Consider the following 25,725-nt stretch of genomic DNA (forward strand, 5'->3'; position numbering starts at 1 on the left):
GAGGCATATATAGGCAAATCAAAAGAGGAGAGGTGCAATTAAGAAATCAATATATTCAGTTAAAGAGAGAAATAAAAAAGGGAATAAGAAAAGCAAAAAGAGATTATGAGGTTAAAGTTGCAAGAGAATCGAAGACTAACCCAAAAGGATTCTTTCAGGTATACAGAAGTAAGATCAGGGACAAGATAGGCCCACTCAAAAGTTACTTGGGTCAGCTCACAGACAGTGATAAGGAAATGTGTAGAATTTTTAACACATACTTCCTCTCAGTTTTTACTCAGGAAGATACTAGCGATATTCCAGAAATAATAAATTATGTAGAACAGGATGATGATAAACTATGCACGATTAGGGTCACAAGTGACATGGTTCTTAGGCAAATTGATAAATTAAAACCTAACACATCCCCAGGCCCTGATGAACTGTATGCAAGGGTACTAAAAGGAATGTAAAGAGGAGCTTAGCAAACCTCTGGCTAATCTTTTCAACATATCACTACAGACTGGCATGGTGCCAGATAAGTGGAAAATGGCAAATGTGACACCTATTTTCAAAGCAGCTGACAGGTCCTTAGCTTCGAACCATAGACCGATAAGCCTAACCCCCATAGTGGGAAAATTTATGGAATTAATAATTGCCGAGGCAGTTCATAGCCACCTTGAAAAGCACAAATTAATCAACGAATCTCAGCATGGTTTTACAAAGGGGTGTTCCTGCCTTAAGAATTTATTAACTTTTTTCACTAAGGTATTTGAGGAGGTAGATCATGGTAATGAATATGATATTGTGTATATGGACTTCAGTAAGGCTTTTGACAGGGTCCCACATCAGAGACTATTGAGGAAAATTAAGGCACATGGAATAGGAGGAGAATTTTTTCCTAGATAGAGGCATGGTTGACAAATAGGCAGCAGAGAGTTTGCATAAATGGGGAGAAATCAGAGTGGGGAAGCGTCACTAGCGATGTTTCACAGGGGTCAGTGTTGGGCCCGTTGTTGTTCACAATCTACATAAACGACATTGATGAAGGCATAAAGAGCGAAATAAGCAAGTTTGCCGATGACACCAAAATAGGCCTTCGAATTCATTCTGACGAGGACATTAGAGCACTGCAGGAAGATTTGAATAGACTGATGCAGTGGTCGGAGAAGTGGCAGATGCAGTTTAATATAGACAAATGCAAAGTTCTAAATGTTGGACAGGAAAATAACCATGCCACATATAAACTAAATAATGTCAATCTTAATATTACGGATTGCGAGAAAGATTTAGGAGTCCTGGTTAGCAGTAATCTGAAACCAAGACAACAGTGCATAAGTGTTCGCAATAAAGCTAACAGAATCCTTGGCTTCATATCAAGAAGCATAAATAATAGGAGTCCTCAGGTTGTTCTTCAACTCTATATATCCTTGGTTAGACCTCATTTAGATTATACTGCACAGTTTTGGTCACCATATTATAGAATGGATATAAATACTCTGTAAAACATACAAAGGAGGATGACAAAGTTGATCCCATGTATCAGAAATCTTCCCTGTGAGGATAGACTGAGGTCCCTGAATCTGCAATCTCTAGAAAGGCGTAGAATTAAGGGGGATATGATTGAGGTGTATAAATGGAAGACAGGAATAAATAAAGGGGATGTAAATAATGTTCTGAAAATGTCTAGCCTAGACAGGACTCGTAGCAATGGTTTTAAGTTGGAAAAATTCGGATTCAGGAAGGATATAGGAAAGCACTCGTTTGGTAATAGAGTTGTGGATGAGTGGAACAAACTCCCAAGTACAGTTATTGAGGCTAAAATGTTGTGTAGTTTTAAAAATAGGTTAGATAAATACATGAGTGGGTGTGGGTGGGTGTGAGTTGGACCTGATTAGCTTGTGCTACTAGGTCAGTTGTCGTGTTCCTTCCTTAAGTGAATGTGACCTGCCCTGACTAGGTTGGGGCATTGGCTTAAGCCTTTAGGAGACTTGGACCTGCCTCGCATGGGCCAGTAGGCCTGCTGCAGTGTTCCTTCTTTCTTATGTTCTTATGCAAATCTCTACCATCTGTGTGAATTCCTGGGATAGAAGACAAAGTTTGTGTGGTGTACGTCCTCTGTTGGGCGTAGTGGTAAGGAGAGTTATGTCTGGCTTCATTGTTTTAGGAAGAGCCACACACATTCAGATACTGAAGTTAAAGTGTTCTGATTAAAGAAAAACATTTTATTTCTTTGCAAAGTTTACAATGTGTGATTACATTTTCGATTTGTTAAGTACAAAGAAAGTCACTATCATGTTGGGACATTTCGGGCAGACTGAACCTAATGCTTTCAGACTACTTAATACTAGACATATAAAGAGTAGTAAATTTTAATTATACATCGTTTTTCTTATTGCAACAGAGGTAGCTTGTGGTTTACAGTAATTAAATTTATAGTTGAGATGAAGTATATAAAAAATTATAGTATATTACAATTTAGCACAATTTACAATAATGAGAGTGAAACAATTTTAAGTTTAAAATAATGCTTAAATAATTGAGCAATCGTAAATTATTTGGGAAATTTTTGAGTTACTGGTAGGTGATGAATAGTGTTTGTTTAGTTAATTTTGGGAGATGGTGATTTCTAAGTAGAGCCTTAAATTGGCTTGCAAGCAGGGGATTTTTTTGTATGTTCAGGCAATGAATTCCAGATCTTCAGGCCCTTTATGTGCCTAACATTTTTTCATAGGGAGAGATGGAGATGAGGGATATCAAAGAGTGTTTTGTGCCTTGTGTTATGCCTGTGTGTTGCAGTTATCAAGGAGGAGTTTGAGAGGAGGGTTTATATTGGAGTATAATGGTCTGTGTATGTGGTAGGCACAATAATGTGTGGATATTTTGTATATTAAGCAAGTTCAGGCTCTTAAATAGCAGTGGAGTGTGTTGCCTGGCGCAGGAGTTAGTAATCAATCGCGCAGCAGCTTTTTGATTTGCTGTAGCTGAGCCCCATGTACAAATACCACAGGTTGAGGTAAGGGTAGATGAGAGAGTGGCAAAGAGCAAGAAGTGCCGTCTGGAGTACATAGTACCGTATTTTAGAGAGGATGCCTACTGTTTTGGAGACTTTCTTGGATATATGCTGTATATGGGTCTGAAATTTAAGACAGCAGTCAAGGTGGAGACCTAGAAATTTGCCCTCAGTGTGTCTTAAAATTGGGGAGCCATTAATTGATATGTTTAGCTGAACATTTGAAGCTCTGTTTCCAAACAGCAATAAGTAGGTTTTGTCTATATTGAGAGTAAGTTTGTTGATCGTCATCCAAGTAGATATTTTTAGTAGCTCGTCGTTTACAGTGTCTCTAAGTATAGTTAGATCTGGGTGGGAGAAGACATAAATAGTGCCATCTGCAAATAAAATGGGTTTAAAGAGTTCAGAAGTGGGCCAAGGGCACTGCCCTGTGAGACTCCAGCAAGAACAGATTGTGTAGTGGAGGTAATACCATTTGTGTATACATACTGGTGTCTATTGCTAAGGTAAGATTTTAAGTAATCGAGAGTGTCCTCTGACCCCAGGGAGGTACTATCGTCCTGCCAAGTGAGTGTAAAACGAAAGCCTGTACTTGTTTTACATGATGGTAGGATTGCTGGTGTCCATTTTTCTCCCTCATAAACATACAAGGTTTCAGGTACGTCTTGCTACTTCTACTTAGGTCACATTACACTTACATGTACAAACATATATATACACACACACCCCTCTGGGTTTTCTTCTATTTTCTTACTAGTTCTTGTTTATTTCCTCTTGCCTCCATGGGGAAATGGAACAGAATTCTTCCTCTGTAAGCCATGCATGTTGTAAGAGGCAACTAAAATGCCAGGAGCAAGGGGCTAGTAACCCCTTCTCCTGTATATATTACTAAATGTAAAAGGAGAAACTTTCGTTTTTCTTTTTGGGCCACCCCGCCGTGGTGGGATACGGCCGGTTTGTTGAAAAAAAAGTACGTATATATACATACAAACATATACATATATGATTGAGTATATATGTATGGTAAACAAAATTACCAGTCTTCATATTTATCTGCAGGTGAGAAGGTCAACTCCCCAGACAAGGACTATCCCCGGGATAGTGTAGCTAAACCGGACCTCATAAACTGTACCGTCACTATCCTCTCTGGCTCCAGGGACCACAAGATTGGATTCTTAACCGAGTGGATGCGGGCTATTGCCTTTATGAAACGTATGTAAAATTTGTGATTTTAATGGTTGCTTATATTAATAAGTAAAACAGTCATAGCACATATTATTTTATTGAGTAATGTCCCTATATGTTCCTTTCATATCTTTCTCTATGTGCTCTTTTTACCTTTAACCCTTCAAGGAGATGTCTCTGTACACAGGCATAAAGGATCCAAGGAATTGGAGCTCCCCTCACCTTCCTAGGAACAAACCTATTTGTCTCCCATTTCACAAACTGGGGTTATATGATCCCAGTTGGCTCAGTTCTTTCAATGATAATATTTCCTTTGAAATACATTCAATCACAGTACATACTTGTTTGCTTCTTTTTACTACTGGAATAATAAGCATGTGACTCCCTGTAACTATCCTTTAGCTCATACTTATAAATCAGTAAACAGGACTTATTAGGCATGTTTGAGAGAATTCTTTAAAGCAATTCCCTGAATTGTTTGCTTTTGATTTATCTGTTTTTTTTTCATTCTCCAAACTTTTCTTTATAACCTGAGAATGCTACATCCAAAAGGCTTCATTCAATTTTTTAACTCTGGTTTAGTGTACTGGGGAAAAAGTTCATGCAACTATTGGTAGGTGCAGGTACCCTATGATCAATGTTATATATCCATTCCAAAATTCCTGGAATGAATATGATAACATTCCAGATAGGCCTGGAGCTAGGATCACAGGTCGGGGGGAAGGGGGGATGGAAGGGGCCAGATGTAGATGCTTGAATGAGAAGGGTTGGGTTTGATTAGTACCTGAGGTATTAAGACAAATTGTCATGTAGCCTTGGGGAAAGGACAAATAGGTAGGTGGGAATGATTGGTTTTGCAAAGAACCTGCCTTGTATGGGTCAGTAGGCCTATTGTGGTATTCCTCCATTTTTATGTTCTTATTATGTGGCATAATTTTACTTTTCTTTAGTCAGGCCTGCATTGAAATTAAGGGAAGTAAGGGAAACTTGTTTATCAGAAAGATAAAGGCGCGTTCAGAATTCAGCACATTTATTGGAAGTGTATCACCACTGATGGCTTCCTCAATTGTAATACAGACACAAAAACAAGTACAGTGGACCCCCGCTATACGATCACCTCCCAATGCAACCAATTATGTAAGTGTATTTATGTAAGTGCGTTTGTACGTGTATGTTTGGGGGTCTGAAAGGACTAATCTAACTCACAATATTCCTTATGGGAACAAATTCGTTCAGTACTGGCACCTGAACATACTTCTGGAATGAAATAATATCGTAAACTGGGGGTCCACTGGATATATTAGTGCACGAGGTCAGGTGAGCAAAGTCTACTGTAAGAGTGGGGTTATATATTACAGGTAACATGTACTGCTCTTTTCTTTTCACCTCATCGCTGATTTCAGACAAAATGCAGTACGCATTCTCAACGGGAGCAATTTTAATATTATAAAGGAAATACCAGCTAAATATGTTGTTCTGCCTGTTAGCAATGTAGCTTCCAACACATTTGTGAAAATGAAGAGCATTCAGTTTAAAATAGCAACAAGCTGTTTGACCTGTCAAAGATTTAGCAAGGAACAGACTGACAATGCTCTAGAGGACAAACAAAATGCAGATGTAGTATACACAGACTTTGTGAAAGTCTTTGACGAGTGTGACGACTGTGCAATAGCACACAAAATGCGTGAAAAACGAATAATGGGAAAAGTTGGTAGATAGATCTATAGCTTCCTAACAAATAGAAGACAAAGAATAAAAGTGAACAGTAAAGTCTGAGGGGATGGCCACAGTGAAAAACTGTTCCACAAGTCACAGTACTTGTTCCCATTTTGTTTCTCATCCTCATATCCAACATAGAGATGTAAGCCACAGCACTGTGTCTTCCTTTGTAGATGACGCCTAATTTTGCATGAGTGTCCTCCATCGAAGAGACTGCAAGACTTCAAGCGGACATCAACCAAATCTTTAACCGGGCTACAGAAAACAATATGAAGTTCAGTGAAGAGAAATTTCAATTACTCCGATTGGAAAAGTATATCGAAGTATAAAACAAATTCTAACCACACCAATAGAGCGGAAAACTAATGTGAAGCACCTGGGAGTGATGTCAGAGGATCTCACTTTCAAAGATCACAACAATGTATTCACCACATCTGCTAGAAAAATGAAAGGATGGATAATGAGAAACTTCAAAACTAGGGACGCCAAGCCCATGATTCTCTTCAAATCGCTTGTTCTCTCTAGGTTGGAATATTCCTGTACACTAATGATGCCTTTCAAGGCAGGTGAAATTGCTGACCTGGAGAGTGTACAGAGTTTTCACGGCTTTCTCTAAGTACTATAAAACACTTAAATTACTGGGAATGGTTGATGTTCTTTGACTTGTAGTCAGTGGAATGCAGGTGGGGAAGATGCATAATATACACCTGGAAAATCCTATTAGTACCAAATTTGCACATGAAAGTCACTCCCTACGAAAGTAAAAGATTCGGCAGGCGGTGCAGCATCCCCAAAGTGAAAAGCAGGGGCTTCACGAGCACGCTATGAGATAACACAATAAGTATCAGGGGCTCAAGACTGTTCAGCTGACTCCCAGCATGCATAAGGGGGATTACCAATAGACCCCTGGCTGTCCTCAAAAAGGTACTGGACAGGCACCTTGTCAGCACCTGACCAGCCAGGCTGTGATTCATAAGTCAGTCTACGTGCGGCCAGCAGTAACATCCTGGTTTATCAGCGTTATTTTTTCTTATGAAATGGTAAAGAATCTTTTCATGAAGGTAATAAAACAAAAAGTACAAAGTTTGATGGAAAATTGACGAAATTACACTCGCGAATTTTGCTGTCAGCAGTATTGACGCATCAGCGATTTTGCTCACTTTGAGTCCTATTTTAGGCCAATTACATTGTTCCAGTTGACCAAATTATTAGCTACTTCACTAGTATGCCTTCAATTTTATCGAATGTGCACAAGAAATCGCCCAATCAACTATTCAATAAAGTGATCAGAAATTGGTAATTTGGCCAATTTCACACAAATTTCAAAATATTCCAATTTCAAAATAGGGTCCAGAATAAATAATTTAGGCATTCCTGGCACTAAAATCACATTTCCTCTGTTCGTTAATTACATTCTCAGGCTTTACACATTAATTCCATTTTGATTTATTATTCACACAAAAATAGAAGATTTACTGTTATGCAATATTGTAATAATTGTATAAATAATATCAGTGTGTTCATGAATGCATGTTAGACCCACCAGTTGGACGTGTATTGGACATGTGATGTGATTTGTTTACTCTTGAACATCGGCAAAAATCGAACATTTCCCCTACTTTGAGCTCAATTTCAAGCTATTTTCGGCCCCAAAACCAATCAGTCATCTTTATTTATGTAATATATCTTTCATACTATAAAATGAGACCAAGAAACTGTGAATACAGTCTTGGTTCAGAGGACATCTACAAGACCACCTTCACGGCTACTACAACTAACCCATCCCTTTGGGTAGGACCTACTTCCACTGGGGAATCCTGCCTACCAGTGACTATGCCTTCGTCTGCTACACGTCCCTATCCACTGACACCTATACAGTGGACCCCCGCATAACGATCACCTCCGAATGCGACCAATTATGTAAGTGTATTTATGTAAGTGCGTTTGCACGTGTATGTTTGGGGGTCTGAAATGGACTAATCTACTTCACAATATTCCTTATGGGAACAAATTCGGTCAGTACTGGCACCTGAACATACTTCTGGAGTGAAAAAATATCGTTAACCGGGGGTCCACTGTATAACCACCAGTCTTCTTGCCTTTGCTCCAGATTCTCCACCACCATGATGCTGTGAACACTAACTCCAAGGCTGAGGGACTGATTATCTCAACTTTTGTATATAGTTCTACTGTCTTCTAATTATGTCCTAGAATCTGTATTGATAAAGCCACCGGATGGCGAAACGTCTACAATAAAGATATCTGGATGTTGCACATGTGTCTTAACTTTAATAAAAAACACATGAAAAATACACCATAAAATCGCTGTTTTAAACCAAAAACACGGTCGCAGTTTTTTCTTGTTATTCACTGCATGCTGCAGGTTTTTCTTAATGTGGTGCACACTTATCACAAAGACCCATTCTCTCATACCTATGCCTAGATTTACCGCTCACAACTTACCTGAGTGAGATGAGCTCATGGCATAGAACTAGGTAACAAAAAAAGGCACAATACCGTGACTTTGTAAATGGTCCAAGTCGGACCGAAACGTCGTCGTAAGCTTCTCTCTTTTATGTGCGGGTTATTTGTGTATAGAACTAGGTCACTGACATTGGCTTCAAAGCTGTAGAACTACTGCACTGAACCTCAAGTGGTTAAAACCTTATGTACAATATCAATTGTACTTTTCCTATTGCTTCTTCTGATACTGTATTTTATGTTAATTCATTTCTTATTCAGAGTTTCAATCAGTTTGTGACATATATACTTTATTTAAAATCTTTCATTCTGTAAATGCACTTTGGTATACGTGGAGGGAGTTCCAGGGGTCAACGCCCCCGCGGCCTGGTCTGTAACCAGGCTTCATGGAGGATCAGGGCCTGATCAACCAGGCTTTCGATAGAGTTCCACACCAGAGGCTATTGAGGAATCTTAGGGCACACGGAATAGGAGGAGAAATTTTTTCCTGGGTAGAGGCATGGCTGACAAATAGACAGCAGAGAGTTTGCATAAATGGGGAGAAATCAGAATGGGGGCACGTCACAAGCGGTGTTCCTCAGAGGTCAGTGTTGGGCCCGTTGTTGTTCACAATTTACATAAACGACATAGATGAGGGAATAAATAGTGACATAAACAAATTTGCTGATGACACCAAAATAGGCCGTCCAATTCATTCTAATGAAGACAGAGCACTCCAGGATGATTTGAATAGACTGACGCAATGGTCGGAGAAGTGGCAGATGCAGTTTAATATTGACAAATGCAAAGTTCTAAATGTCGGACAGTTAACCCTTTGAGGGTCGACAGGCCCTCTCCGAAACTCGTTCTCAGGGTCGGCCAAATTTAAAAAAAAAAAAAATTATTTTCTCTTATGAAAAGATAGAGAATCTTTTCCCGATCATAACGACACCAAAAGTTTGAAATTTGATAGAAAACTTACGGAATTATGCTCTCGCAAAGTTAGCGGTCTCGGCGATGTTTACGCATCGGCGATTTTGCCCACTTTGAGCCCCATTTTCGGCCAATTTCACTGTACTAGTCGACAAAAAACATGAATATTTCGCTAGAACTCCATTTTTTTCTATCGAATGGATGCAAGAAACCACTCATTTATGAAATTCAACTATCCAGTACAGTGGTCAGAATTTAGCAATTTTGCCAATTTCACACAAATTTCAAAAGATGCCAATTTCGGAATAGGGTCCAGAATAAACAAGAAAGACATTCCTGGCACTAAAATGACATTTCCTCTAGTCATTAGTCATGTCTCAAGTCCCCTCTTATATTCTTTTGCTTTCCACTTTGAATTTTTATTTTCACAAAAAATATAAGATTTACTGTTATGCAGACTACTGCATTAGTGTAAAATATGGTATAAATATTATTGGTGCACTTGTGAAAGAATATTAGACTCACCAGTTGACGTGTATTGCACGCTTGGCACGATTTGTTTACTTTTGAAGTTTGGTAAAAATCGAACATTTCTGCTACTTTGAGCTCAATTTCAAAGCACCTTTCTTTGTAAAACCAGTCAAAATCATCTCAATTTCTGTAATATGTCTTCCATTCTATAAAATGAGACCAAGAAAACTAGAATACAACAATAAATACCATACGAAAATACACTGCAAAGTCGCTGATTTATTAAAAAAAAATGGTCAAAGTTTTTTTTTTCTCATTATGCACTGTGGGCTGCAGGATTTTTTTTAGACTGTGCACACTGACCACATAGACCCATTCTTTCATATGAAGGCCTACCAGCTTTCTCCCACTAGATTTGAGGCAGCTAGAATTTATGAGTACTAGTACGTCAAAAACCCCTACGCGTAAAACGTACTAATACGACGAAAACCCTCAAAGGGTTAAATAACCATGCCACATATAAACTAAATAATGTAGATCTTAATACTACTGATTGCGAAAAGGATTTAGGAGTTCTGGTTAGCAGTAATCTAAAACCAAGACAGCAGTGCATTAGTGTTCGCAATAAAGCTAACAGAATTCTTGGCTTCATATCTAGAAGTATAAATAATAGAAGTCCTCAGGTTGTTCTTCAACTCTATATATCCTTGGTTAGGACTCATTTAGACTATGCTGCTCAGTTCTGGTCACCGTATTACAGAATGGATATAAATGCTCTGGAAAACGTACAAAGGAGGATGACGAAGATGATCCCATGTATCAGAAATCTTCCCTATGAGGATAGACTGAGGGCCCTGAATCTGCACTCTCTCGAAAGGTGTAGAATTAGGGGGGATATGATCGAGGTGTATAAATGGAAAACAGGAATAAATAAAGGGGATGTAAATAGTGTGCTGAAAATTTCCAGCCAAGACAGGACTCGCAGCAGTGGTTTCAAGTTGGAAAAATTCAGATTCAGGAAGGATATAGGAAAGCACTCGTTTGGTAATAGAGTTGTGGATGAGTGGAACAAACTCCCGAGTACAGTTATTGAGGCTAAAACGTTGTGTAGTTTTAAAAATAGGTTAGATAAATACATGAGTGGGTGTGGGTGGGTGTGAGTTGGACCTGACTAGCTTGTGCTGCTGGGTCTGGTACAGTGCTCCATCCTTGAGTGGGGATGACCAGACTGGGTGGGTCATTGGGATAATCCGGGGTGGGTCATTGGTCTAATCCAGGGGGGAACACATGGACCTGCTCCACATGGGTCAGTAGGCCTGTTGCAGTATTCCTTCTTTCTTATGTTCTTATGTTCTTGTTGGCTACACACAGTCCAATCTATGAACCACAGCCTGGCTGGTCAGGTACTGACTTTAGGTGCCTGTCCATTGTTTGAAGACAGCCAGGGGTCTATTGGTAATCCTCCTTTTGTATGCTGGGAGGCAGTTGAACAGTTTTGGGCCCCTGACACTTATTGTGTTCTCTTATCAAGCTAGTGGCACCCCTGCTTTTCATTGGGGTGATGTTGCATCGTGTACCGAGTCTTTTGCTTTCGTAGGGAGTGATTTTCGTGTGCAAGTTTGGTACTAATCGCTCTAGGATTTTCCAGGTGTATATAATCATGCATCTCTCCCGCCTGCGTTCTAGGGAGTACAGGTTGAGGAACTTTAAGTGTTTCCAGTAATAGAGGTGTTTTATTTCCTTTGTGTGCTGTGAAGGTTCTCTGTACATTTTCTAGGTCAGCAATTTCACCTGCCTTGAAAGGTGCTGTTAGTGTGCAGTAATATTCCAGCCTAGATAGAATAAGTGACGTGAAGAGTGTCATCATGAGCTTGGCATCCCTGGTACTTTATTCAGTAGTATACTTTATTCTGTATCACACATTTCACCTTCCTGTGTTCATAGGGATCAAACTCCAACTCTTGGACCACACCTCTTAACTAATGATCGTTTGATGGATTTACATAGACTTGCTACCTCCCTCCTTGAATGCACCCCACTTCTTCAATGTCCTCACTCGGAAGAAATTCCTATTTTCTTGAGTCCTGGAGGAGGGAAGTACAGTGCCTCTACTCTGAAGGAGGGGTGGACATAGGTATGCCTCTGGCAAGACAGTGATTGAGCGATGGTGAAAGTGTTTCTTCTTTTTCAGGTCACCCTGCCTTGGTGAGAAGTGGATGGTGTGTTAAAATAAATTTAATATTGGGTATCATTGTTACACAGCATTTAAAAAATATATTGGTGTACTTGGAAAGCCCTAGATGGATTAATACCAAACTTGCACACGAAAATCACTCCCTATGAAAGCAAGAGACTTGGCAGACGATGCAACATCCCTGCAATGAAAAGCAGGGGTGCCACTAACACGATAAGAGAAGAAAATAAGTGTCAGGGGCCCAAGACTGTTGTTCAACTGCCTTCCAGCATACATAAGGGGGATTACCAATAGACCCCTGGCTGTCTTCAAGAAGGCACTGGACAGGGACCTAAAGTCAGTACCTGACTAGCTGGGCTGTGGTTCGTACACCGGGTTGTGTGCGGCCAATAGCAACAGCCTGGTTGATAGGCCCTGATCCACCATGAGGCCTGGTCACAGACCGAGCCATGGGGGCGTTGACCCCTGAAACCCTCTCCAGGTATACTCTCATAATATATTTATAATTTGCTTTTGTTTGTTATCTGTTTTGAAGAATTGTTGGCATCAACCTATGATAATGACTATAGTAATTGCATTTTATGGTGATTGTTGACTATGACCTTATTGCTAGAACCTGATGAATTATGTGGTAGTGAAACTAAGAGGCCAATTTATTTAACTTGTGTAAATATCATGATGGTTTATGATTCAACATCTAGGTAAGTTATAGTCGTGTTTTCTAGGGGATGTTGTCATCCAAATACCATTCTGGGACATTGGGTTTGTATTTGCTCCTGCCAGAAATGGTTTGTATTACAAGGGGAATTTCTATAAAATAGTAATATATGTCAATCTCCCTAATTGTATAATACATACACTGTATTTCACTTTATAGAAATTAAGTTTGTGTGAGTAAATATATTTTCACTGTGTGTTACAGGAAATTTAGAAAAGCTCATCCTTTACCTAATGGTTGGATTGTGTGTGGGCCTGCTGTTGTTCCTGATTGTAGTGGTGGGACGTTTGCTGCTTGAGCGGCACCAAGCCAAGAAGGAGGCCAAGATGATGCACGATCCTCTCACCTCTGTCTTTGCAACGGGTACAGTCTTTTGTAGGAGCCCTTTTTTTGTTGTTTTTATTTTATGTTTAAACTTTTGCTGCTTTATCACAAACAGTCTGCAGTTCAAAAGAGAGACTTTGGAAGGCGTTTCTGTCTGTGCTGGAACGCTGGCAAGCCACGCGGCTTGAAAATGATCCAGGATGGACTGAAATTCTGTCTAAACTTTCCTCTCCCAATTGAGAGTTTTGTGGAAGTTGTTCCTGTCACCATTTTGTGACCTTGATTCTAAATTTTACCATCTTAATTTAGTTAACCAAATATTTAAGAGACAACTCTATTTAAAGTTTAATGGCATGATCTTGCAGTGGATTTGCTTTATTCAAAAATAATTTGCAGATTATTTTGGACTTTGTCATCATGGTTTCTTCCTAGATTACAGTTGCTCATTAATAATAGAACTAAATATGATTTGGCTCTTGTTGAGAAACATTCCCAATGCTTTTGTTATATTTATGTTATATTTGTATTTGTTATATTTATATTTATGAATGGGACATACAGCACCTGGAGACACACTTCAAGGGTGTCTCCAGGCCTATTCAAGCCCTGCCCACTAATTCAGTTGTTGTTCAGTAATAATAACACAGCCTCTCCTCACTTAACAACAGAGTTCCGTTCGTAAGACCACGTCAGTAAGCAAATTTGTTGCTAAGTGAGGAGCATACTATAATGGTATAGTGGGTTTGTGTCAACCATCATTGATATTGTTTTAATGTTGCCTTTGTACCATTTATAGCATCTCTGGTATATTTTTAAATGTTTATACAGAAGTGTACAGTATATTGTATAGTGTATATTGTAATGAACCAAATAGAGGAAGTCAGCTCTAATATGTACATTATTTAGGTAAGCACACTGGTCAGAGAGCCTGTTGTAAGTCTGAGTCGTCGGTAAACAAGTTCGTTGCTAAATGAGAAGAGGCTGTAATAATACTCCTAGGTGGTAGGCTTGTAGACAGTACCCGCCCGGGGAGGTACTACTGTCTTTCCAAGTGAGTGTAAAACGGAAGCCTGTAATTGTTTTACATGATGGTAGGATTGCTGGTGTCTTTATTTTGTCTCATAAACATGCAAAATTTCAGGCACATCTTGTAACTTATACTTACACTTAGGTCACAATACACATGCATGTACAAGCATATGTATACACACAACTCTGGGTTTTCTTCTATTTTCATACTAGTTTTTATTCTTTGTTATTTCCTCTTGTCTCTGTGGGGAAATGAAGCAAAATTCTTCCTTCATGCATATCTCTTTTTGGGCCACCCTGTTTCGGTGGGATATTGCCAATTTATTGAAAGTAACAATCATAATCTTTATTTAGGAAAAATCTTTCCCACATTTTAGAGATGGTAACATATTATTTTGTTGGTGGGATATGGCTGGTTTGTTGAAAGAAGAACATATTATTTAGACAAAGTCTAGGTCAGAGATTTACTTGACATTTGGTTGTGCATTGGTGACATTTTGTTGTGTATGGAGAAAGCCCATGGTTATGCACAGCAATTTGGGTTCTAAAAGACATAGATGCTTTAAGCATACATTAATTGAACATTATGTAGGTTTAACCTTAGATAACTCAGTAAAATCAAACTGATTTTCTGAACCCTTTTTTATTTCAGGATACACAAGTATTGAAAAAAGTTTGAAATCAATCCGGAAAGACATTCACAGGGTATTGTGTATGAACTTCGTGACTTTAACCCTTTCAGGGTTGGTGCTGTACTAGTACGCATAAATTCTAGCACCTTCAAATCAAGTGGGTAAAGGCTGGTAGGCCTAGATGTGAAAGAATGGGTCTGCATGGTCAATGTGCACAGTATAAAAAAAATTCTGCAGCAAACAGTGTATTATGAGAAAAAAAAAACTCCGACTGTGTTTTTGGTTTAAAACAGTGACTTTGCGGTCTATTTTGGTATGGTATTTATGGTTGTATTCTCTTTTTATTTGTCTCATTTGATAGAATGGAAGATATGTTACAGAACTAGAGATAATTTTAATTGGTTTCACGATGACAAGTACCTTGAAATTGAGCGCGAAGTAAACAAATCACGCCAAGTGCCCAATGCACGTCAACTGGTGAGTCTGATATTCTTGCACAAGTGTGCTGATATTATTTATATTGTTTTCACAATGATGCAATAGTATACATAACAGTAGATGTTCTATTTTTTGTGAGAATAAAAATTCAAAATGGAAAGCAAAAGTAATGTAAGAGGGTCCTGGAGATGTGACTAATGAACAGATAAAATGTTGTTTTAGTGCCAGGAATGTCCGTCTTGTTTATTCTGGATCCTATTTTGAAATTGGCATCTTTTGAAATTTGTGTGAAATTCGCCAAATTGTCAATTTCTGACCACTTTATTGGGTGGGTGAAATCGGTAAATGGGCGGTTTCTTTTACTCAATCAATAGAACAAATGGAATTCTAGTGAAATAGCCATGATTTTAGTAGACTGAAACATTGGAATTGGCGTAAAAATTGTCGCTACAGCTAACTTCGCAAGAACATAATTCCGTAAGTTTTCCATAAAATTTCATACTTTTGGTGTCATTATGATCGAAAAAAGATTCTCTATCATTTCATAAGAAAAACTAATTTTTTCATTTTTCAAATATTTTTCAACCCCGAGTGGGAGTTAAGGATCGAGGATCTCGACCCTGAAAGGGGTTAAACATTGTGAAAAAAATAAACAGATGATTCACAGCAGATATTTGCCTTTCAGAGACACCTCTTACAGTTGAACCTCAACTTATGAGTGCCCCAATGTACGAGTTTTTCAAGATACGAGCAGTCGCTCAGTCAATTATTTGCTTCCAGATGCAAGTGGGCCTCAAGGAAGGTTCCAATATTCCTTGACGCTGGTGAGGGGCTCTTGCACTTGATCTAGGGAATTGCATCTCAGTTGTTTGTTGGACTATCTTATTGAAACTTGGGCAATGTAGATGGAAAGATGTTTCTTAACGTTCACCAAATTTGAAAGAAATCGGACCATAAATAATGGAGTTCACTTCTCAGCTATTAACTGCCCCTTAGCAGTATATTTTTGTATGGTTTTTATGGCTGTATTCTCATTTTTTTGGTCTCAATTGATAGAATGGAAGATATATTACAGAAATAGATATGATTTTGATTGGTTTCATAAAAAGTACCATGAAATTGAGCTCAAAGTAGCAGAAATGTTTGATTCTTTGGCAATGTTCAAGAGTAAACAAATGACATCACTGTCCAATACCTGTCCGACTGGCCATTCCAATACACAGTCATGAATGGGTTGATATTATTTATACAATTATTACAATAATGCAGTAGTCTGCATAACAGTAAATCTCCTATTTTTTGTGTGAATAAAAATTCCAAATGGTAAGCAAGAGTATTATAAGAGTACATACATACTAAGAAATAATAGTAATAATAATAATAATAATAACAATACAGTGGACCCCCGCATAACGATTACCTCCGAATGCGACCAATTATGTAAGTGTATTTATGTAAGTGCATTTGTACGTGTATGCTTGGGGGTCTGAAATGGACTAATCTACTTCACAATATTTCTTATGGGAACAAATTCGGTCAGTACTGGCACCTGAACATACTTCTGGAGTGAAAAAATATCATTAACCGGGGGTCCACTGTACATATAAAATAATGCATGTAATTATATAATATACGTAATATAATATAAATTATTATAAGACTATGTACGTGCTAATTAATAATAATAATAATAATAATAATAATAATGATAATATGTATAATAATAATAGTATAATAATATATAATAATATTATAATACGTATAATAATCTAGGTAGTAGGTTGGTATACAGCAACCACCCAATCCTGCCAGTTGAGTGTAAAACAAAAGCCTGTAATTGTTTTTCATGATGATAGGATTGCTGGTGTCCTTTTTTCTGTCTCATGAACATGCAAGATTTCAGGTACGTCTTGCTACTTATACTTACACTTAAGTCACACTACACATACATGTACAAGCATAAAAAAGCCATACCACGGGCGGGGGTAGAACCCGCGATCAGAGAGTCTCAAAACTCCAGACCGTCGCGTTAGCCACTGGACCAGCTAGCCACAATAAGATTCGTCCAACTAGGTATATTTCTACTGGTGTAGAAATATACCTAGTTGGACGAATCTTATTGTGGCTAGCTGGTCCAGTGGCTAACGCGACGGTCTGGAGTTTTGAGAATCTCTGATCACGGGTTCTATCCCCACCCGTGGTATGGTTTGTCTGCACTCGTGTCATTACGATTTCGTGAGTCGTGTACAAGCATATATATATACACACACCCCTCTGGGTTTTCTTCTATTTTCTTACTAGTTCTTGTTCTTGTTTATTTCCTCTTACCTCCATGGGGAAGTGGAACAGAATTCTTGCTCCGTAAGCCATGCGTGTTGTAAGAAGCGACTAAAATGCAGGGAGCAAGGGCTAGTAACCCTTTCTCCTGTATAAATTACTAAATTTAAAAAGAGAAACTTTTGTTTTTCTTTTTGGGCCACCCTGCCTCGGTGGGATATGGCTGGTTTGTTGAAAGAAGAAAAGGAGAAACTTTCATTTTTCCTTTTGGGCCACCCCGCCTCGGTGGGATACGGCCGGTGTTTTGAAAGGAAGAAGAAGACGTATAGTAATAATACATGTATAATAATAATGTACTAATTATAATAATAGATGGCTTTGAAATCAGTCAATCAATCAATCAAGTTTATTCTCTATAAGGATTACAATGCGGGGTTTATAGATTTTGGATATTGTGTGGTTTACATGTTTTAAAATACTAATTACAGAGGGGGGCACTAGGACACCTAGCATGGCTAGGCATTTCGGGCAGACATAGATTAATTCTAAACTTTAAATTATTACAGATTATGGTATTAAGGCTAAGTGACTACATTATAGTTTGTAAGTTTAGCAATGTGAATGCTTTTGTTTTTGGCACAATGCATAGTGTCTATATTGAAGTATCATAGGCAAGCTTATGACTAGTTAGGGTTCATTATTTTAAGATCCGTATTTCTGTGTTTATAGTCAATGGGTGAGTGAGTGTAAGTGTGAACCACCAGGTGGTTTACATGTAGTTAGTTGATGGGGTGTATCAGGGAGATAAGATGTTTTCTAACTGTGGTTTTAAAAGTGATGAATGTGTCTGCAGTTCTAGAGTTTTCAGGTAGGGTGTTCCAGATTTTAGGCCCTTTGACACACATTGAATTTTTGTAAAGGTTTAGTCGGACACGGGGAATGTCATAGAGATGTTTGTGTTTGGTGTTATGCCTGTGGGTCCTGTCACAACTATCAAGAAAGCATTTTAGGGCAAGGTTAATATTGGAATTTAAGGTCCTGTAGATGTAGCTTGCGCAATAGTAAGTGTGGATGTACTGAACAGGGAGTAAGTTTAGATCTGTGAAGAGGGGGGGGGGGGGGTGTTGCCAGGGATGGGATTTAGTTATTATTCTTACTGTGGCTTTTTGTTGGGTTATTATTGGCTTTAGATGTGTTGCTGCAGTTGATCCCCAAGCACAAATAGCATAGGTGAGGTATGGATAAATGAGTGAATGGTATAGTGTGAGAAGGGCAGTTTGCAGCTCGTAATATCGTATCTTGGAGAGGATCCCCACCTTTTTGGAAACTTCTTTTGTTATGTGTTGGATATCGGTGCTGAAATTTAGGTTGTTGTCGAGGTATAGACCTAGGAATTTGCCCTCATTATGTCTGGCAATTAGAGTGTTGTCGATCTTAATGTTAAGTTGCGCAACACCTGCTCTGCTACCAAACATAATGTAGTAGGTTTTGTCAGTGTTAAGTGTAAGTTTATTGGCTGTCATCCAAGTCAGAATTTTGAGCAGCTCCTCGTTGACAATGGTGTTGAGGGTAGCAAGATTAGGGTGGGAGATGACGTAAGTCGTGTCGTCAGCAAAGAAAATGGGTTTCAGGTGTTGGGATAGATTTGGAAGATCAATAATGTAAATGAGGAAGAGCAGGGGACCAAGGACACTTCCCTGCGGAACTCCAGTATCAAGTGGCTGTGTTGATGAGGCTGTGTCTTTAATGGTGACATACTGATACCTAATACTTGCACAAGGGATGAACATGGGGAATATATAATAGCTAAATTCAAATCCAAATACCTACAAAAACCTCTCACATTGATAAACATCTACAGAGTTCCACAGTCAAACATTAGCCAATTTAGTCAAAATCTAGGAAGTATGATAACTGATGCACGCATGAACAAAGATCACTTACTACTCTCAGGTGACTTCAATATAAATCTCCTGCAAGACCAGGACCCACACGTTACTGAATTCACAAACACAATGAGTAACTGTATGTTACTACCAACAGTAACAAAACCTACAAGAGTTACAGAGACTAGTGTTTCCCTACTTGACCACATCTGGACCAACACCATATCCCCTTTAAAATCAGGCATAATTACAGATAATACCACAGACCACTACCCTACTTTCCTCATAACAACTCTTGGTAAACTACCCCAAGACACTACTAAAGTCACCTTCAGACTTCACAATGAGGCAGCCATTAATAACTTCGCAACAGCATTAGCAAACATTGATTGGCACACTGAGCTAGAAATCTATACAGATATTGACGAATGTATTAATAATTTTCTAAAAAAGACCCAATACCTCTATAACAAGCACTGCCCTAAAAAAACTAAACAGATGACAGCAAAGAGACTGAACAGTCCCTGGCTAACACCCAGCATTCTCAAATCCATAAATACAAAACACCAATATGAAAAACAGTACAGAATGGGTCACATAACCAGAGACCAAACAAAACGTTACTCGTCAATCCTAACCAGCCTGATAAGAAGGGCAAAAAAATTGTATTATGAGAACAGATTATCCAACTTACGAGGTGATATAAAAAAGACCTGGAAAACACTATCTGAAATTCTGGGAACAAAAAAGATATCACGAAATAGCGAAATAAAATTAGCAAAATCAGATGAACCCCAACTCCCACCAACAGAAACAGCAAACAGACTCAATGATTTCTTCTCCACTATAGGACAAAACCTTGCCCATAAAATCCCAAGCTCAGATACCCCACCAAATAACTACCTCACCGGCAACTACCCGAACACACTGTTCCTAGCTCCGACTAACCCATACGAAGTCTCCCTTATTATCAATGCACTAAAAAACAAGGCAGGAGATTTAAGTACCTTACCACCCTTTATATATAAAAAAGTGTCACAAGTGCTATCTCCAATCATTGCAACACTCTTTAACAAATCCATTGAATCCTCCACCTTCCCTACAGTACTCAAAATAGCAAGGGTCACCCCGATCCACAAAGGAGGAGACCAAACAGAGTTGAATAACTATAGGCCAATATCCAACTTACACCCTCTCTCAAAAATCTTTGAAAAACTAATTCATAAACGAATCTACTCCTACCTTATCTCCCAGAACATACTCAACCCCTGCCAATTTGGATTCAGGCCTAATAAAAATACTAATGATGCTATTATACACATGCTAGAACATATATACACTGCAATAGAGAAAAAAGAAGTCCCACTGGGGATCTTCATTGACTTACGTAAAGCTTTTGATACAGTTGACCATGACTTGCTCCACGTAAAATTGTCACACTATGGTATAAGAGGGCACTCCCTCAATTACCTCAAGTCATACCTCAGCAACAGAAGCCAATATGTGTACGCAAATGGGGCAAACTCTTCTGCGCAACCAATTACAGTTGGTGTCCCACAGGGAAGTGTCCTTGGCCCTCTTCTCTTTCTCCTATACATAAATGACCTTCCAAATGCTTCGCAATTACTCAAACCCACACTATTTGCAGATGACACTACATACGTCTTCTCTCACCCGAGCCCAGTCACACTAGCCAATACTGTAAATACCGAATTACAGAAAATATCTACCTGGATGAGGACTAACAAACTTACACTAAACATTGACAAAACCTACTTCATTCAGTTTGGTAACAGAGCTACAGATGTCCCTCTTAACATAATGATAAACGGATCACCTATCACAAAGCTAACAGAGGGAAAATTCTTAGGAATCCACCTTGATAATAGACTCAAATTTCATACACATATACAACAAATTTCTAAGAAAATTTCCAAGACTGTAGGCATACTATCGAAGATACGGTACTATGTTCCACAGTCAGCCCTCCTGGCCCTATATCACTCTCTTATTTACCCCTATCTCACCTATGGAATTTGTGCATGGGGCTCAACAACAGTTAACCATCTCAGACCACTAATTACCCAACAAAAGGCTGCAGTTAGAATGATAACAAATTCTCACTACAGGCAGCACACTCCACCAATATTCAATACACTAAACCTACTCACCATACAAAACATCCATACTTATTACTGCACCTATTACATACATAGAACACTTAACTCTGATATTAACCCTCCCCTCAAACATCTCCTTGCCAACCTCAACAGAACACATGACCATAACACAAGGCACAGATCACTCTTTGATGTTCCTCGTGTTCATCTCACACTATGCAAAAACTCAATGCACATAAAAGGCCCTAAAATCTGGAATTCATTACCTGTAAATATAAAAGAAACACTACCTGTTTATAAATTCAAGTCTCTACTCAAAGATCACTTACTCACCCAAAACCAAATAAATACTGAATAACTGAACCTTATAAATTGTATATCTTAAATGTTTCTCACAATTATATCACATAAATGTTAAACCTAAAACCCAATCTAACTTTATTATTTTTTAAATACACTACCTAACAGAATCCTTCATATGACCTGTCTTTGTAATACTCACTTGTGCTTTATAGTAATCTGTTTACATTAATGTTTTATCACTGACTTCATCATTGCTTAATTAATCTCAAGTTAATTTTAAGCCAGCCCGTAATGCTATGCATAGTATAAGTGGCTTTGGCATACTGCTCTTATCTGTATTTTTTTGTACCTCTGTATGTGTGCACAAATTTATAATAAATAAATAAATAAATTAGTAAGGCAGGATTTGAAATACGCAAGTGCATGGCCTCTTATACCATAATGGTCAAGTTTGTGGAGTAGGATGCTGTGGTCTACTGTGTCAAACGCTTTTCTTAGGTCAATAAAAATTCATAGCAGATATTCCTTATTTCCCAATGCTGTGTAAAACAGAACTAGCATTTTTGCAATTGCATCATTAGTGCTTTTACTTTATCTGAATCCAAATTGGCAGGGGTTGAGTATGTTTTGTGCTGTTATAAATGAATATAGTCTCCTGTGCACGAGTTTCTCGAAGATTTTGCATAGCAATGGCAAGTTTGATATTGGCCTATAGTTGTTTACATCTGTAGGGTCACCTCCTTTATGTATTGGTGTAACCCTTGGTGTCTTGAGTAGTGTCGGGAAAGTGCTAGTTTCTAGTGACTTGTTGAAAAGTATTGTAATAGCATGCGAAAGGACATGGGCCACTCGCTTCTACAATAATGGTGGGACGTGAGACAGATTCCCTGAGTTATTTTTGAGTGGCTTTATAATCGCGGTGACTTCCATGGGCTCAGTTGGTACAAGATAGAAGGAATTTGGAAAATTCCCATCTAGGTAGTCCCCGGCACGGGCGTTGGTACATGGGATTTTACTGGCGAGATCAGATCCTATGTTTGAGAAGAAGTCGTTTATCTTGTTAGCTGTATCAGTGGGATGCAGTGGTGTTTCATTAGGTTTAGTTAGGACAATATTCTTGTTTTTTTTCAGTTTGTGGGTCCCCAGAATCAGGGAAAGTGTTTTCCAGGTCTTTTTTTTTTATATCTCCTCTTGTGTCAGTGAATCTGCTGGAGTAGTACAGTTGTTTCGCTTTCTTTATTAATTTAGTGAGAACTGATGAATATTGTTTAAGAATATATTTGTGTATTAAGCTCTGTCTATATTGCTTTTCATATTGGTGTTTCTTATCAATGGATTTCAGAATGCTGCTGGTTAGCCATGGGCAACCGAGCTGTTTATTCGTGATCTGTTTCGTTTTTATAGGACAATGTTTGTTGTATAGTCTAAGTATTTTGTTAAGAAAAATGTCTGTCCAGATGTCAATACCATTGGCATTGGAGAATTCTGTAGGCCAGTCAACAGTCTCTAGGTCTGCTGTGAAATTCCTTATTGAGGCCTCGTCATGGAGTCTAGATGAAACTTTGTTGTATTCGAGTGGTGGCTTACTAATGTTTGTTAAGAGGAAGGTTGGGTAGTGGTCAGTAGTGCTGTCTGTGATTATCCCAGATTTAAGGGGGGCTAGTATATTGGTCTATATGTGGTCTATTATGGTTGCAATTGTCTCAGTTATCCTGGTTGGTTTAGTTATTGTTGGTATGAGAAGTGTGTTGTTCATATTGTTGATGAAATCAGTTACAGGCTGATCATCTGGTTGGCCAAGGTTGATATTGAAGTCTCCAGCTAAGAGAAAGTGGTGCTTGTTCATTTGTCTGTTTGTTATTAGTGCCTTTAGATTTTCACTGAAATTTGGGATGTTTGTGTGGGGTATCCGGTAAATGGCACCGATTGTTATAGGCATCTTAAGGTTTTTTACAGTAAAATTAGCAAAGATATTCATCACTAAAGCAAGTGGTGCTAATACAAGATAGTTGTTTAGAGTAATAGATTGCAATACCACCCCCAACTTGGTATGGTCTGCAGTTGTGGATTACTGTGTATCCTGGTATTGGGTAGATATCTAGTGTGTCCTGCTTAAGCCAGGTCTCAGTAAGAATAATGAAGGACAAGGGTGTCTTTAGCGACTCAAGGAGTGCCAGGAGGTCATCATAGTGTTTGCTTAAGGACCTGATGTTGTAGTTAAGAACTGATAGACTTTGAGCAGTGTTTAGGGAAGTGTTGGCTTGTGATGCTGTGTAATAGAAGGCAGTAACTCTCCAATAAGTTTTGATTGTGTGTAGATGATGGAGGTTTAGATCAGGGTCAACGTGATCATTCATCTTTTAGGTTTAAATAGTGGTTATTTATATCCTGTATTGTGCGGTGAGTTCTAATACTGATTTCTGTAGTGGTGGGAGGTTTGGACAAGTATATAGCTAAAGCACTTTGGTCATATAGAGTATAGTCACTAATAAACATAATGAAGTTGATATTGTCTGTGTGTTGTGCTAGAATGAGCTAAAGTACAACTAGGTATAAACTAATACGAAATTACAAATAGCACCAGACTCTTATAATTGCACTAAGATCTAATATAATGAATTTGGTGTTGTCTATGTATTGAGCTAGAATGAGCTAAAGTAGGTATAAACTAATAATATAAGAATGCAAGTTAAAATGGTACAAGACTCTCACTTGCAATTGCACTAAGGTCTAATATAAGTTGTTAACAAGAACACGAGTATAACTAGATTGAAATTGACAAGATAAAATACACAAATTAATGTACCAAAAGAAAAAATAGAAAAAGAAAAATGGCAATGACTTGGTTATAATATGAGAGTAAGATGGTACAAAGGATAATACAGTATAAAGGTTGGAGGTGAATATACAAACTTGAAAATTTGGCAACAAAAGGTTAAGAAAAGTATAAAATAATGATTAATGTACAAAAGTAAAATTGACTGGTAGTAAATATGGTGTTTAATAAAATTTTAGTAAGTAATAATGATTACAAGAAATATTAATTAATAAAAATAAAATGAAAAAAGAAATATTTCTATCAAGTACTAAATTTTAAGAACAGTTATTTGGATTCAGTATTGCACTGGTAGTTATACTAGAGCTTAATTGGCAGTACAAGGTATTTAAGAGTAAGGAACTACTCTAAGATAGTAAATGTGGTATTAAAACAGGTTATGGTAATTAAACAAGTAATGGTAACTAAAATAATGTCAAAAATGTTAAGAGTAAATTGTACCGATAGTAAAAAATGGTCTTTCTTTTCTTTCAACACACCAGCCGTATCCCACCAAGGCAGGGTGGCCCAAAAAGAAAAACAAAAGTTTCTCTTTTAAATTTAGTAATTTATACGGGAGAAGGGGTTAATAGCCCCTTGCTCTCGGCATTTTAGTTGCCTCTTACAACATGCATGGCTTACGGCGGAAGAATTCTGCTCCACTTCCCCATGGAGATAAGAGGAAATAAACAAGAAGAAGAACTAGAAAGAAAATAGAAGAATACCCAGAGGGGTGTGTATATATATGCTTGTACATGTATGTGTAGTGTGACCTAAGTGCAAGTAGAAGTAGCAAGACATACCTGAAATCTTGCATGTTTATGAGACAGACAAAAGACACCAGCAATCCTACCATCATGTAAAACAATTATAGGTTTTCGTTGTACACTCACTTGGCAGGACGGTAGTACCTCCCTGGGCGGTTGCTGTTTACCAACCTACTACCTAGGGGTAAAAAATGGTATTTGGTAATAAATTTGGTAAGTAAAAAATGGTATTTGATAATAAATTTGGTAAGTAATAGCAATTAATAGTATTTAAAGAAATATGAGGTTGTAATATGGACAGAGAAAGTATTAATTAAGCAAATATTTAAGCAAACATTAGTATTTAAGAAAATTATATAACATAAGGTGACTTATGCTTACTAGTAAAATCACATTACTGAGGTAGTTGATTTTTGATTGCTAAGAGATTGTACTATGAACTTTGTACAATAATGGAGCAAA

The 25,725-nt window shown here is 38.1% G+C and overlaps 1 protein-coding gene across 3 annotated transcripts in view; it reads left to right on the forward strand.

Moving 5' to 3' along the window:
- The window catches only part of LOC128694746 (protein eva-1), a 434,222-nt gene that overhangs the window by 397,825 nt on the left and 10,672 nt on the right, over positions 1–25,725 (forward strand). For 2 of the 3 annotated variants that reach the window (XM_053785031.2, XM_053785032.2), the window contains exons 8-9: positions 4,052–4,204; positions 12,877–13,047. In XM_053785031.2, the coding sequence (XP_053641006.2) occupies positions 4,052–4,204; positions 12,877–13,047 (324 nt within the window). The remainder of the gene's footprint in view (positions 1–4,051; positions 4,205–12,876; positions 13,048–25,725) is intronic. The other variant, XM_053785033.2, reaches the window with a different exon arrangement.

Source organism: Cherax quadricarinatus, chromosome 51 (genome assembly GCF_038502225.1).
Source record: "Cherax quadricarinatus isolate ZL_2023a chromosome 51, ASM3850222v1, whole genome shotgun sequence".
Lineage (NCBI taxonomy): Eukaryota > Metazoa > Arthropoda > Malacostraca > Decapoda > Parastacidae > Cherax > Cherax quadricarinatus.